The sequence below is a fragment of the Haliotis rufescens genome, unplaced genomic scaffold, assembly GCF_023055435.1.
Source record: "Haliotis rufescens isolate VD_foot unplaced genomic scaffold, xgHalRufe1.0.p SCAF_2, whole genome shotgun sequence".
NCBI lineage: Eukaryota > Metazoa > Mollusca > Gastropoda > Lepetellida > Haliotidae > Haliotis > Haliotis rufescens.
In genome coordinates, this window is record NW_025963890.1 from 972,887 (window position 1) to 988,725 (window position 15,839).

A 15,839-nucleotide genomic window follows, 5' to 3' on the forward strand; every position below is an offset into this window, starting at 1 on the left:
CCCCAGACAATCACCTGCACCTACTCCACATCATCCACCCATCCCCTGACAGGCACCTGCACCTACTCCACATCATCCACCCATCCCCTGACAGGCACCTGCACCTACTCCACATCATCCACCCATCCCCAGACAAGCACCTGCACCTACTCCACCCATCCCCTGACAAGCACCTGCACATTCTCCACATCATCCACCCATCCCCTGACAGGCACCTGCACCTACTCCACATCATCCACCCATCCCCTGACAAGCACCTGCACCTTCTCCACATCATCCACCCATCCCCTGACAGGCACCTGCACCTACTCCACATCATCCACCCATCCCCTGACAGGCACCTGCACCTACTCCGCATCATCCACCCATCCCCTGACAAGCACCTGCACCTTCTCCACATCATCCATCACCCCCAGACAATCACCTGCACCTACTCCACATCATCCACCCATCCCCTGACAGGCACCTGCACCTACTCCACATCATCCACCCATCCCCTGACAGGCACCTGCACCTACTCCACATCATCCACCCATCCCCAGACAAGCACCTGCACCTACTCCACCCATCCCCTGACAAGCACCTGCACATTCTCCACATCATCCACCCATCCCCTGAAAAGCACCTGCACCTACTCCACATCATCCACCCATCCCCTGACAAGCACCTGCACCTTCTCCACATCATCCACCCATCCCCTGACAGGCACCTGCACCTACTCCCCATCTTCCACCCCTACACAAGCACCTGTACCTACTCCACATCTTCCACCCATTGACAAGCACCTGTCCCTTGGGCGTCCACTTACTTGGTATCTGTAGCCAGCTTCTCCTCCTCCTCCCGCTTGTCACTGAGTTCTCGCACCACCCCCAGGAGTCTCTGGTTCTGATTCTGCATTTCTTCAATGCTCCTGAGACAAACAATTGGGAAGTTACAATGACTTATTATTGAACGCAAATGAAAGAGTGAGTATTAATTTTTGGGACACAATCAATTTGCTCACACCTTGTACCAACTTAAGGAAAAAAACCTGGAGCTTCAGGAGCTGATGTGTTACCCCACGAACTCCTGCCCTTCCTGCTGACCAAACTAAAGACTTGTTAACACTGTCCGGTTTAACCTTACTGTCCAAATCTGTAAAAGAGAAAAGGTACTCACCTAAATGTGACAAGTTTGCCTGAGATGAGAGAGGATGAACTTGACACCTCCGCTGATGACACATCTTCGTCCCGAACCACTCTACCTCCCTTCAGCTCCTCAACCTCCTTCACCAAGTACCGCACCTACAACACATCCACTCCATGGTTGGTCAATGCCACTCACCAATATTCCAGCAATATCATGGAGGCCTCTAAAATATCGGACCCGAAATATCAGCGACTGATATCACGGCGGGGACACCAGAAATGAGCTTCACACATTGTACCCATGTGGGGAATCAAACCCGGGTCTTCGGCGTGACAATGAACACGTTAACTACTTGGCTACCCCACCGCCGCTGGTCACTGCTGAGGTTTACCAAGCAGCCCATGCCCTGTCCTCACCTGGTGCCCAAGATCCACAGTCTGTTGTTGATATTTCTGAGCCTCTCTCTGAAAGTGGCCCAACTTCCGCCGGTATTCGTCACCCTCACGCTGCAACTTTTCAGATTCCTGCAAAACAGCGAATAGCAAACATACTCAACAGAGATGTCATGAAAAAATTGGAAATAATAATGTAGTTACTATTTCTTGAGCACTACAATCAATGTAGACAAAGATCAGTCACCAGCCACTGCCACCTACCAGCATGGCTGTGTCGAGCTGTGACGTCAGCTGACTAATGGTCTGCAGTGACATCTCGTAGTCCTCACGCTGTTTCTTCATACGTGGTGCACGCTCTTCGATTTCCTGTAAAATGGAAGTATACTTTTGAGTGAGTGGGTATTGTTTTACGCAGCTTTTATCAATATTCCAGCAATATCAAGGCGGGGGACACCAGAAATGGGCTTCACACATTGCACCCATGTGGGTATTCGAACCCGGGCCTTCAGCATAACAGGCCGAGGCTTTAGCCACTAGGCTACCCCACCGCACCCAGTATACTTAAATATTTAATCATGGTAACTAAAAATTAATTTGTTAAATGATTAGATGTTAATCAGATTATGTATCTTGGATTCCAGACATTCAAAGTGTGTACTGAGCCCACCTGTAGGATCTGGTCAAGGTACTGGTTGAGACGTTTGTTTTCTTCTCGCTCCAGTTCCAGATTCTCAGAAGAGACCACGTACTCATTGTAAATCTGCCAGGGAAAGAAAGAAACAGTAAGAGAAACAAAATAAACCTTTGCCCACAATTACTGATAACAATAAAAACCTATATATTTCCTCATCTGGCCTATAACATCAATAGAGGGATACACATCTACCAGAGCTTCTGATATCTACATCACATGATGAACGTCATAATGGCGACTTAGGCATGGGTACAGATTTCTTTCTCACCACTGACAATATTATTGCTTCGTGTGCACACACACAACTGTTATTTCAGCTTCATAAAGTAGTCAACATCATTGTCAGCAGATGTCACTCTTGGACTATTGTGAGCAAAGTTTGCTAGTTCAAACTAATTACGAGATGGCGTACTGAGATGTCCCAACGCCCACCACCATGTTGGAGCAGCAACAAGATATGTACAAATTCAAAGACAACGATATCCTGTCAGCTCAGTGGTGGAATTTGAAAGCTTCATTAGTGTACACTACCAGTTGACATAAATATCAAACTCTACAAGATAAAAATAAGAGCATGCAGATGATTACAACATGGAATGGAAATGTCAGTCTGGCAGTCCCCATTTCGCAACAAACCTGGTACTGTTATATATCATAGTATGGAAAACTGAAACTAACATGTCAGTACAAGCACAACTGTATTGTATGGATAACTGAAGTTGCACCATCCCAACGGCATAATTATACCACACCTGAGGTCAAGCCAAGACTAACTGTATATCTATCAATACTGTATGGATAACTGAAGTTACTTGCACTAGCCTGACTGCATATCTAAGACAATACTTGAGGCCAGTCCAGGCCTGACTGTATTGTATGGATAACTGAAGTAGTTTGGACTAGCCGGACGGTATATCTATACCATACTTGAGGCCAGTCCAGGCCTGACTGTGTTGTATGCATAACTGAAGTAGTCTGGACTAGCCGGACAGTATATCTCTACCATACTCGAGGCCAGTCCAGGCCTAACTGTCCTCTATACATACTGAAGTGGCACAGTAAAATTTTTCTGTATACATAACTCAGGAGGACAGCTTGAAGGTGTGTAACTATCCTGACAGCTGCACCCACCTGTGTGAGGGTCATGCCCGACTTGAGTATTTTGGATGTTGCAGCTGCGGATGGTGACAAGGCTTCTATCGCTTCATCGCTGAGTTTGGCAGCACCTGCATGGGGTAGACGATATTTTACTTACAAACTCAGGTATGTCCTACACATATAGATATATATATATATGTGCATATCAGTACACCTGTAACCCACAGGCATAAGGATATGTATACAAAGAAATGGTAGAGTGTGTAGTGAAAGTAGAGTGTAGAAATGGTAAGAGTGTGTAGAAATGGTAGAGTGTGTAGAAATGGTAGAAATGGTAGAGCGTGTAGAAATGGTAGAGTGTGTAGAAATGGCAGAGTGTGTAGAAATGGCAGAGTGTGTAGAAATGGTAGAGTATGTAGAAATGGTAGAGTGTGTAGAAATTGTACAATGTGTAGAAATGGCATAATTGTGAATTCTAAACAGAATATCTACTTCTATTTATTCCTAATGACATCCAAGTAGCACTTTCCCAGAAACCAGAACAAGATGGTGGTCCGCATTGATTAACAAAGAAAGTTTGAAGCGACAGCTATACGGATGCAGAGTTACCTACCTTTGGCTTTCACGGCAACAAGCAGCTCATTGGCGTTCTTCAGCTCTTGCTCCAGTTTCCCCGTCTTCACGTCTGCAACCAGAATAACTTGCTATCTTAACTCCATGTCAGAAGGTTGAGATCTGATTGGTTCATGTATTCTTGATAAAATACTACGTATCTGCTCGGGAGGGAAATAAATTTCTAAGGGGGAGAATAAATCCCTTATACCCCGCCATGAAGAAAACAGGCAGCACATGGATTTCTCAGAGGGAGAATAAATCTCATGCACCCCTGATGATGCAAAAAGCTGCACGTTGTTTACAATGAAAGTCTTGCGAAACAGCACATGATAACCTCAGCTCAATCGCACAGCTGTTTTCTATCAGTCTTTAATTAGATGATCTTCCTTTTCAAAGACAGATTGAACATGTCGGCAAGATAAATTCGCTGTAGAAATATCCCTTGGGGTATTTGTGGTTTTATACGTCCCCTGTTAGGTTTTATGCAACAATCCTTCTGCCTATTAATAACATTCTTGATGAAATGATCAAATATATCAATATAGAAATACTCGTACATTGCAATTAAAGGACTTTTTCCAGGAGGGGATATTGGACATTTAAGGGTTTTACAACATTGTCTGCCATATTGAACCTATGTACAGATAACACAGCAATCTCAATAGCTACAGTGGGCACCCAATATTACTGAAGAGTTGAAGTTTTTGTGATCCAAATTCGAAAGAAGCAGACTGAATTATCACTTGGCTGTAAACAATGGCTGAACACACTTCACACATTTAGTCATCATGAGCACCCTTTGCCCGGACACGCTGGAACATGTTTCAGAACCCGATGTCACCTTTAGCTTTCAACTGATCCCTGAAGCCATCTTCAATCTGATTCTGCTCTCCCTCCAGCTTGGAATGGGCTGAAAGAAGCATACAAGTCATTTACACACCGATTCCAAACATTCTTCAACAGTCATGGCTGCCTCTGCAGAGCATGTTTACATGAATCAAGACACACTGCAACAGTCACTTCAACAACAACAATATAATAATGGCTAATAATGCCGAAATCTGCTACAAGTTTCATGACTGGTCAATTTTGAGCATGTGACATAAGGCAGCCAATCAAATTACAGCTGTGATACCAAGCTCGTGTTTGATAAATTTCAGAAGTTGGCGAAGGATTTTTGTTAAATCGTGTAATTCTGAACGTTTTAAGCAGGAAATCACGATATATATTATAAATATGGAACTTCGTGAATGTATCGTGCTAGGTTACGAGCTGTGACAAAGATTTTTCATGCATATATTTTTACATTAAACATTGCGTCCGATCCGAGAATTCAAGGCAACGAAAGCCGAGATGTCATTTGACTTACATTACAGGCGATCGCACGAAAAGATGGAAATAATAACTTAGATGTAAGTTTGATTACTTTTAGATATATTTTTGTTGATTTTATTTATTACTTTGTATAACAAATTTAAAGATTTGTTTAAAATGTCTTTATTTTGCTCTTTGACATGTTCGATGTGGACCCGTTGTTGAAATGTGTGTCCGAGAATTTTATTTTCAATAACATCGCGGGAAATAGTGAATAATTTTTTACTTTATCGATAAAAAATGATAAATTGAAATGGAATTTGTATTTCAGACATTGTGAAATGTGATAGATTTAATAAATGAATGATATTACAGGTAGGTCCATAAAAATATATACTGTTTTGACGTGACTACGGCTTGGCCAGTTAATCGGCCTACGGTGTCTGGGGACTTGATGTTCTTGGCCGGAAAACCGGCCTACTGTGTTGAAAGAGTTCATTTATTGCTGACGAGATTTATATTTATCATTAAAATATGCCTTATATGGCAAAGGTAGGTTATTAATTCCTATTTTCCAAGCGTGCCATCGAGGCACGAAGATCATGATTTAGCCGTGCCATTTTCATTTTAGGCGTGCGATGGCATGCAAAATACGGTTAATTTCGAGCCCTGACCTACCATCGGAGGCTTCCTTCAGGAGCTTCTGCAGCTCCTCCACCGCCCGCGTCAACTCGGTCACCTTTGTGTCACCCTCCTCTGACGACGTCTAAAGATACAAAACAATGAGAAAGAGAGTGAGTGGTGGGGTTCACCTGTATCTGTGACACATCAAGGCCGTGAGACAGAATGCACCTTGCACCAACAGTTAACATCCAGAATTGAGCCATTTGTCACACCAGGGATAAACATGTAAAACAACATAATCCTTATAATAGATGGATAAAGAGACTGTTACCTTGTACAACTGCACCAGTTTCCCCTGAGCAGCAATCTCCTGGCGGAACTGTTCGTCTGATTGTGTCTGAGCGTCACGGGTCTGTAATATGGGAGGAGTTGGTCAGTGAGTGATAGGCCGATGGTGGGATGGGGGTAGTAGTAGGTGTGAGGGTAGTTTGGGGAGTAGGGGTAGATTGGGGTGTATGTGGGGGGTGCATGTGGAGATGTATGAGGGGGTGCATGTGGGGGTTGCATGTGGGGGCGCATGTTGAGGGTGCATGTTGAGGTGTATGTGGGGGTGCATGTGGAGGGTGCATGTGGAGGGTGCATGTGCATGTGGGGGGTGCATGTGGAGGTGCATGTGGAGGCGCATGTGGGGGCGCATGTGGAGCTGCATGTGGAGGGGTGCATGTGGGGGGTGCATGTGGGGGTGCATGTGGAGGTGCATGTGGAGGTGCATGTGGAGGTGAATGTGGAGGTGCATGTGGGGGGTGCATGTGGAGGCGCATGTGGGGGTGCATGTGGAGGTGCATGTGGGGGGTGCATGTGGAGGCGCATGTGGAGGTGCATGTGGAGGTGCATGTGGGGGGTGCATGTGGAGGTGCATGTGGAGGTGCATGTGGGGGTGCATGTGGGGGCGCATGTGGAGGGTGCATGTGGAGGCGCATGTGGGGGGTGCATGTGGGGGTGCATGTGGAGGGTGCATGTGGAGGTGCATGTGGAGGTGCATGTGGAGGCGCATGTGGAGGTGCATGTGGAGGTGCATGTGGAGGTGCATGTGGAGGCGCATGTGGAGGGTGCATGTGGGGGTGCATGTGGGGGCGCATGTGGGGGGTGCATGTGGAGGCGCATGTGGAGGTGCATGTGGAGGGTGCATGTGGAGGTGCATGTGGAGGTGCATGTGGAGGCGCATGTGGAGGTGCATGTGGGGGGGTGCATGTGGGGGTGCATGAGGGGGTGCATGTGGGGGCGCATGTGGGGGGTGCATGTGGGGGTGCATGTGGAGGTGCATGTGGGGGTGCATGTGGAGGTGCATGTGGGGGGTGCATGTGGGGGTGCATGTGGAGGTGCATGTGGAGGTGCATGTGGGGGTGCATGTGGAGGCGCATGTGGGGTGCATGTGGGGGGCGCATGTTGAGGTGCATGTGGGGGTGCATGTGGGGGTGCATGTGGAGGTGCATGTGGGGGTGCATGTGGAGGTGCATGTGGGGGGTGCATGTGGGGGTGCATGTGGGGGGTGCATGTGGGGGTGCGTGTGGAGGTGCGTGTTGAGGTGCATGTGGAGGCGCATGTGGGGTGCATGTGGGGGGCGCATGTTGAGGTGCATGTGGGGGTGCATGTGGGGGTGCATGTGGAGGTGCATGTGGAGGTGCATGTGGAGGGTGCATGTGGAGGTGCATGTGGAGGTGCATGTGGGGGTGCATGTGGAGGTGCATGTGGAGGTGCATGTGGGGGTGCATGTGGAGGCGCATGTGGAGGGTGCATGTGGAGGCGCATGTGGAGGCGCATGTGGGGGGTGCATGTGGAGGTGCATGTGGGGGGTGCATGTGGGGGTGCATGTGGGGGTGCATGTGGAGTCGCATGTGGAGGTGCATGTGGGGGGGTGCATGTGGGGGGGTGCATGAGGGGGTGCATGTGGGGGGTGCATGTGGGGGTGCATGTGGAGGTGCATGTGGGGGTGCATGTGGAGGTGCATGTGGGGGGTGCATGTGGGGGTGCATGTGGGGGGTGCATGTGGGGGTGCATGTGGAGGTGCATGTGGAGGCGCATGTGGAGGTGCATGTGGGGGTGCATGTGGAGGCGCATGTGGGGGGCGCATGTTGAGGTGCATGTGGGGGTGCATGTGGAGGCGCATGTGGAGGTGCATGTGGGGGTGCATGTGGAGGTGCATGTGGAGGCGCATGTGGAGGCGCATGTGGAGGCGCATGTGGAGCTTGAGTGAGTATCAGTATTATAAAAATATAAACAGCTATCTTGGGAACTCATGGGAAATAATAAACATAAACAACTTACATCCTTGACTTTCTGAATGAGGAAATCAATTCTCAGTGCCTGTTCCTCCTTGGACTTCTTCAGAGAATCAAGGGATAGCTGCATGTGATTCAGCTGAAACAGGAGGAAAGTAACGAATGTACTGTTCTTAAGTATTTACACAACAGAACAATATTGGAGAATGGAATACATCTTTTCTGGAATTGAATTTTCAATAAAAGGTGAAATGAAGTATAATGTCGTATTCAAGATTATTGCGCTCTGACTTTTAAATAAATAAGAGATTTGATCTTTTTTTCAACAAACTGTTAGTTATGTCCTCACCTCCTCCACTTTCTCGTCCAGCTTCGACTGCACGTCCAGGAGCTTGCTGGCCTGTAGGGGAAACACACAACATGAACCACAGATTCCTTGAAACAACTCACCAACTACCCTCCAACAGACACCTGCCAGCAGACAGGGCTTCCATGCAAATACAGGATGAGTTCATAAAAACTCTCAGGTAAAATACTGATACAAAATAAAACTTGGGAGTTTACTTAATCCACTTTGGCTAAGCACCTTCTGCTGCTTGATCCTGACCACACACATTTACCCGGCTCATAGTTTGTTTTCGTTTGTTTTGTTTATTTGTTGTTTAATGTCGCACTCAGCAATATTCCAGCTATATGACGACAGACAATCCAGTGACTGACATCATGAGCATCAATACAATGACATGCATCAAACAAGTCAGCAAGTATGACCACCCGATCCTGATAGTCGCCTCTTGCATCAAGCATAGTTGCCTCTTACACCAAGCATGGGTTGCTGGGGACCTATTCTAACCCAGGTATGCACGGGTCCACACATCTTGTGACCACCCAGGCAGGGGGTACAGGGACCCGATCTGCTGCAGAATTCCCAAGGGCTTCTGGCACACTGAGGCCATGGGGACATGATTATTCACACAACACTGGAGACAAACAACACTGTAGTTACCCTCTCCTTCTTGACATTGATCAGGTCGTTCGTCTTGCTCTTCAGCTCCCCATTCAGCCAGTCCATCTGCTTCTGCATGTGCTCCTTCTCTTGAACAAGTCGCTTCTCACGGTACTGTAAACAAATCAAGAGAGAGTGAGTATGGCTTTACCCCGCTTTTAGCAATAGTCCAGCAACATCACGGCAGGGGACACCAGAAATTGGCTTCACACATTGTTTTTTTTGGTGTTTTTTTTCTTCTGTTTGTTGAATGCCTCACTCAGCAATATTCCAGCGGTATGTAAATAATCGAGTCTGCACCAGACAATCCAGTGATTGACATCATGAGCATCAATCCATGCAATTGGGATGCGATGACATGCATCAACCAAGTCAGCGAGCCTGACTACCCGATCCCATTCGTCACCACCTACAACAAGCATAGTCGCCTTTTACGGCAAGCATGGGTTACTGAAGACCTATTCTACCCCGGATCTTTACACATTGTATCCATATGGGCAATCGAACCCGGGTCTCGCGTGACGAGCGAACGCTTTAACCACTAGGCTACCCCACTGCCACAAATCATCAAGAAAACCAGGTTATCAATAATTTGTTTGTTATTAACATTGAATAAAATAATAACATAGCCATACTCAAAGTCTGTGTTAAAGTGTTTGGAATCAACCTGCTTTCATCATCATCATCATCATCATCATCATCATCATCACAGTAACGTGAACAGTGCCACATGTGCAACAAACCCACCTCTCGGGACACTTCTTGTGACTGAAGCCCCCCCAGCTTGGCCTGGATCTCACACTTCTCCTGGCTTAAAGCAGCGTTCTTGTCAGTGAAAACTTTCAATTCATCTGAAACATGACAACAGCAACCTTGTCAGTGAAAACTTTCAATTCATCTGAAACATGACAACAGCAACATTGACAGTGAAAACTTTCAATTCATCTGAAACATGACAACAGCAACCTTGTCAGTGAAAACTTTCAATTCATCTGAAACATGACAACAGCAACATTGACAGTGAAAACTTTCAATTCATCTGAAACATGACAACAGCAACCTTGTCAGTGAAAACTTTCAATTCATCTGAAACATGACAACAGCAACCTTGTCAGTAAAAACTTTCAATTCATCTGAAACATTCCTGTGACGAAGGTAGCATATCTGGGGCAGAGAGCTGATTCGGATGCAACTATTTTGGAACCATATAGGTCGGGGGCATGTACAACTATTCCATTTGTTAGGCCTGTTCATACCCACACACAAAACATCCTATCTGGCACTACAACATGAACAATGGGATCAGATCCTGCAAAGGTAGACCATATACATATAAAGGAATAAGGCTGCTCTGATGTCTTTAAATTCTATCAAGGAAAGTAAACTATATCAACATGGTAGGAACGCTCAAACCCATACATTCACCTCAAGCATACCAAGGATCATAATCAAGGGAATCTTAGATTCAAACATGCAACCTGCTTATCCTGGCAGCAAAGGGGAGCAACTGCAGAGTGACATGCAGACAACCTGTACTCTCAAAAAAGGTTGATAGTTTTAGTATAGTAACTTTCAAGTTGAGCACATTTTCTTTATATACTTAAAGTTGATTGGTCAGATAAAGAAGTAGGATATTAAACTGCTGCATGTATTGTGAACATTATGTGTTCAACACTTCACTTATTGATAATATTCTCCAACAAGTTCGCTGGGTTAGGCCATTTGTTCTTCTCTGATGACTGTGACCATACCTGGGATTTTTCTACGATTCCAAACTAAGTGTTCTTGGCACTCAAAATGGGCTAAAACATTACTTTCTTCGACATTGGGACTTTCTTAAAATTAAACTTAAGGAGAATTTTGAAATTCATTTCATGAAAAAAATGTAAAACTGCCTCTTCTTGTTTATAAGTCCTGTGCAAAAGTGAGCGAGTACGGTATTACTCAGCTTTTAGCAATATTCCAGCAAAACCACAGGGGACACCAGAAATTGGTTTCACACATTGTACCCATGTGGGGAATCTAACCAGGTCTTCGGCGTGATGAATGAACGCTTTAACCACTAGGCTACCCCACTGTGCAAAAGCCATAACATTAGTTATTGAACACATTTATTCCAATTTGGGAATTTTTTTCTGACAATTGCCTGTTTAGCAGGTGCAGCTAGACTGCTGCCTACTGACCGTTGAGTCTGGTGATCTCCTTGCTTCGTTTCTCCAGCACCAGGTTCAGCTCTCTTTTCTCCGCCTCCAGCTGCTTCCGCACATTCTCAAGGTGCACCTGACAACGTTCATTGAAAACATAATCAATGGCAGCAAACATTACATTGTCCATCATTTTTTGTTTTTAACACTTCTTGGTTTCAAGTGAATAGTAAACATTAATATTTCAAATGTAGAAAACTTGAAAATTTCTGGTAAAGTGTATATTTATATACTTATCATATCTCACACTATGCATTTCTTTTGCTTCTAAAAAATCCAAATTAATATTTCCCAATAAACATGATAAAAGAGAATCGTGCTTGGACAAAGTTTCCAGCTTCTAATAACAATTAACCCAAACACATCCCAGCATCACCATGGTCATGCACAAAACAACTGGGTCATGCACATAATCTGGTGCACAGCGACCTTGCACGACACGACCACTTGTCTGTCTCTGCTACAAACTGTGGATGCCAGTGGTCCTCTCGATCCTCCAAATGTTGACCTTGAAGATGGAGTAGGTCTTTACGTCTTGAGCCACCTCCTGGATGCAAAAGTCTCCGAGGGGACCTGGTATAAGCATTCTTTAAACCTACATGATGAGGGATGAGGATGAGGTCAAGGATCACCTCGAGGATCTTCGATCAGGAGAACAAAGGCATCGTCTTGAGATTTGTGAGACAGCGAAGATGAAAGGACCTCCATCATGGACAGGATGGGGGAAATCAGTCCTTGTTTTAGCCCCTCGATGACAAGCGCCAGTCAGTGTAACAACAAATACCATCTTTTAATGTCTTTTGGTATGACAGGCTGGGGATCGAACCCCCGACCTGCTCTCCGAGCAGACACTCTACCACCACACCAAACACAGTCTGGTGCCTATGATCCAGGGAGGATCACAGGAGAGCGATGATCAGTCGAATGAGCATCCCTAGGGTGGCGAGACATGAGTGAAGAGCGAGATCAATCCTCATCCTCACGAATAGTAGTAGACAACGAACCCTGTGGAGCAACATAAGTGGAACCAGCGGTGGACGACATTCAGGGAGGGGGAATGATCGACCAAGAGCAGGACTTGTGGTGACAGTAGACATAGTAGCATTGGAAGGAGCGGTGGAAAGGACCATGCGAATATCCAAGGAAACTGGTATCAGTGATGTAGAAGAAGTCCCAAGCCTAACAAATTGTCGCGTTTTCGACCACGGAGAGCACAGGCAAAGAGGATTTTGTTTGAACAGCGACAGGAATTGTGGCAGATGGTTTGCTGGTCGTCTTGGAGACAGTGTAGACACAACCGTGGGTGTATCTAAGAATCTCGAGGTTTTGAACAATGGTCCATTTCGTGCTGATGACACTTGTGTAAGTAGACAAAAAAAGAAACGTCTTTGAACGGTGTTTACATTTGGAACAGTGTGTGTCAAGGCTGCACATGCTGCGACGATCACAGCGTGTGGATCTGAGGCAGAAAAAGTATGTCAGCAATCTAGGCAGGCCCATTCCCCTTGACGTGGAGAGATGGGGTACGCTAAGTCGGCAGTGAAACCACAAGAAGAAAACTAAAATGTCTTCCCAATATTGACAAACATGTCTCCACTGTGCGACGATGCAAATGAGGATGATGTGGGAGAGATGGACATGTCATCAGGCTGTGCAAGGTCGCTGTGCTTGGGATTATGTGCGTGACCCAGTTGTTAGCTGCATGACCATGGTGATGCTCGGATGTGTTCGGGTGAATTGTTTTAAGAAACTGGAAACTTTGTTCAAGCACATTTCTCTTTCATCATGTTTATTTGGAAATATTAGTTTGGAGTTTGAAGTAAAAGACATACTGCTATTATGGTATTAACTCTTTCAACACCAGTCAACCAGAAGTGTTTACTGCTGGGACACCGAGTTCCCAGAGGCTCTTGTGTGATAGATGAAGCCAACATTTATCAAAGAAAATACCTGCTTGTAAAATACATTTGCTACTACATGTTACACACCATTTGAAAGGTCTGATCCTATGGTTTATAAATATGAAAGTTATGTTTTTCACATTATTTAAAATAATGCATTTACAACTTAATTAAATTCGTTGTAAATAAAAAATGTACGCTAACACGTTGTTAACATCCAGATTAAGGACCAAGGAAGCGAAAACTTGACGATTTTCGGCAAATATATGATTTCATAATATCCACGTACCTATTTCTATTTTATTTTACGTTATTGGAAAATCATTTTAAAAAGAATTATAAATAGTCTCTGTCATCACCCATTTCCCGATAACAGCGACTGTAAAATGAAGAAATACCCCCGTTTTCGAGGTTTCGTATGAATAACACGTTCGTCGAAGAATGGCATATGACACATCGCTGGAAAGCTTATTCCTTCATCTACACGCTCGTAACATCAACTGGGTTTTTTCCGTAGTTATAACAAGCGATTTCATTGGATTAAAATTGGTTTCTAATGACGCTTTCTTGCTGAAATCTGCTACAAGTTTCGTGATTGGTCAATTTTGAGCACGTGACCTAAGGCAGCCAATCAAATTACAGCTGTGATACCAAGCTCGTGTTCGATAAATTACAGAAGTTTGCGAAAGAATTTTGTTAAATCGTGTTATTCTGAACGTTTTGAGCAGGAAATCACGATATATATTAAAAATATGGAACTTCGTGAATGTATCGTGCTAGGTTACGAGCTGTGACAAAGATTTTTCATGCATATATTTTTGCATTAAACATCGTGTCCGAGCCGAGAATTCAAGGCGACGAAAGCCGAGATGTCATTTGACTTACATTACACGCGATCGCACGAAAAGATGAAAATAATAATTTAGATGTAAGTTTGATTACTTTTAGATATATTTTTGTTGATTTTATATATTACTTTGTATAATATATTTAAAGATTTGTTTAAAACGTCTTTATTTTCCTCTTTGACGTGTTCGATGTGGACCCGTTGTCGAAATGTGTGTCCGAGAATTTTATTTTCAATAACATCGCGGGAAATAGTGAATAATTTTTTAATTAAACGATAAAAAATGTTAAATTGAAATGGAATATGTATTTCAGACATTGTGAAATGTGATAGATTTAATAAATGAATGATATTACAGGTAGGTCCATAAAAATATAGTACTATTTTGACGTGACTACGCCTTGGCCGGATAACCGGCCTGCCGTGTCTGGGGACTCGATGCTTCTTGGCCGGATAACCGGCCTACGGTGTTGAAAGAGTTAACTACCCTGTTTGCCATGATAATGAAATTATTGAAAAAAAAACAACAACATATTTTTGAAATGATTAGGCAGATTACCATTATAACCAGCAAGGATACGTAGCGAATCTCACCTGTGTGGCTTCACTGGACTGGTGGGAAGTTTCAAGAGTCTTGAGTTTGGAACTTGCCTCATCATACTTGGTTTCTGCAACATGTTTCAGGCCATAGATACTATTTGTTTGTTTGTTGAGTGTCTGCACTCAGCAATATTCCAGCTATGTAAAATAATGGAGTCTAGACCAGACAATCCAGTGATTGACAGCATGAGCATCGATCCATGCAATTGAGATCAATGAAATGCATCAACCAAGTCAGCGATCCGGACCTGTTAGTCGCCCCTTTTGACAAGCATAGCCGCCTTTTACGTCATGCATGGGTTGCTGAAGACCTTTTCAACCAAGTAAACAAGCCTGACCACCCGATCCCGTTAGTCCCCTCTTACGACAAGCAAAGTCGCCTTTTATGGCAAGCATGGGTTCCTGAAGACGTATTCCAGCCAAGATCTTCACAGATACTAGATACTAGCTGAGATTAGTGAGTGAGTGAGTATGGTTTTACGCCGCTTTTAGCAATATTCCAGCAATATCATGGCGGGGGACACCAGAAATGGGCTTCACACAATGTGCCCATGCCAGTTGGGCTAGGGGCAGCTAATTTTCATTCTGATGCCCACCCTACTCCTTGCGAGCACCACCAATCATATCCCAGTAATGTGCGCACACAGATTTCCCAAAGATCTACACATTCCCCAAATTGAGTATAATACATAAATCAGGGTCATCACAAATAGGTTTGTTTGTTTGTTGCTTAACGCTGCACTCAGCACTATTCCAGCTATATGACAGCTGTCTGTAAATAATCAAGTCTGGAGCAGACAATCAAGTGATTGACATCATGACCATCGATCCATGCAATTGGGATACGATGACATGAATCAACCAAGTCAGCGAGCCAGACCTGTTAGTCGCCCCTTATAACAAGCATAGCCGCCTTTTACGGCATGTATGGGTTGCTGAAGACCTTTTCTACGCCAGATCTTCATGGGTCCACAAATAGGTACTGTACCAACCTGCATGTTGTAAAACCATCTAAAGTATAGGTTCTTTTTACGTCCAAGTAATCCATTATTAGGTGATCACCATGCAGAATTCAACCTTGTATGTAATGTATATGTTTGCACAGTACTGCATCATAATATATTCAATGGCGTT

General features: G+C 44.7%; 1 protein-coding gene across 7 annotated transcripts in view; it reads right to left on the reverse strand.

Moving 5' to 3' along the window:
* LOC124115607 (nucleoprotein TPR-like) overlaps positions 1-15,839 on the reverse strand; it is an 82,678-nt gene that overhangs the window by 63,621 nt on the left and 3,218 nt on the right. For all 7 annotated transcript variants that reach the window (XM_048399467.1, XM_048399466.1, XM_048399465.1 and 4 more), the window contains exons 3-18: positions 14,700-14,773; positions 11,337-11,433; positions 9,901-10,004; positions 9,154-9,267; positions 8,497-8,547; positions 8,194-8,286; positions 6,200-6,280; positions 5,923-6,010; positions 4,772-4,840; positions 3,929-4,000; positions 3,349-3,443; positions 2,191-2,283; positions 1,785-1,889; positions 1,545-1,652; positions 1,159-1,283; positions 809-910 (exon numbers count right to left, since the gene is read on the reverse strand). In XM_048399467.1, coding sequence (XP_048255424.1) covers positions 809-910; positions 1,159-1,283; positions 1,545-1,652; positions 1,785-1,889; positions 2,191-2,283; positions 3,349-3,443; positions 3,929-4,000; positions 4,772-4,840; positions 5,923-6,010; positions 6,200-6,280; positions 8,194-8,286; positions 8,497-8,547; positions 9,154-9,267; positions 9,901-10,004; positions 11,337-11,433; positions 14,700-14,773 — 1,471 coding nt within the window. The remainder of the gene's footprint in view (positions 1-808; positions 911-1,158; positions 1,284-1,544; positions 1,653-1,784; positions 1,890-2,190; positions 2,284-3,348; positions 3,444-3,928; positions 4,001-4,771; positions 4,841-5,922; positions 6,011-6,199; positions 6,281-8,193; positions 8,287-8,496; positions 8,548-9,153; positions 9,268-9,900; positions 10,005-11,336; positions 11,434-14,699; positions 14,774-15,839) is intronic.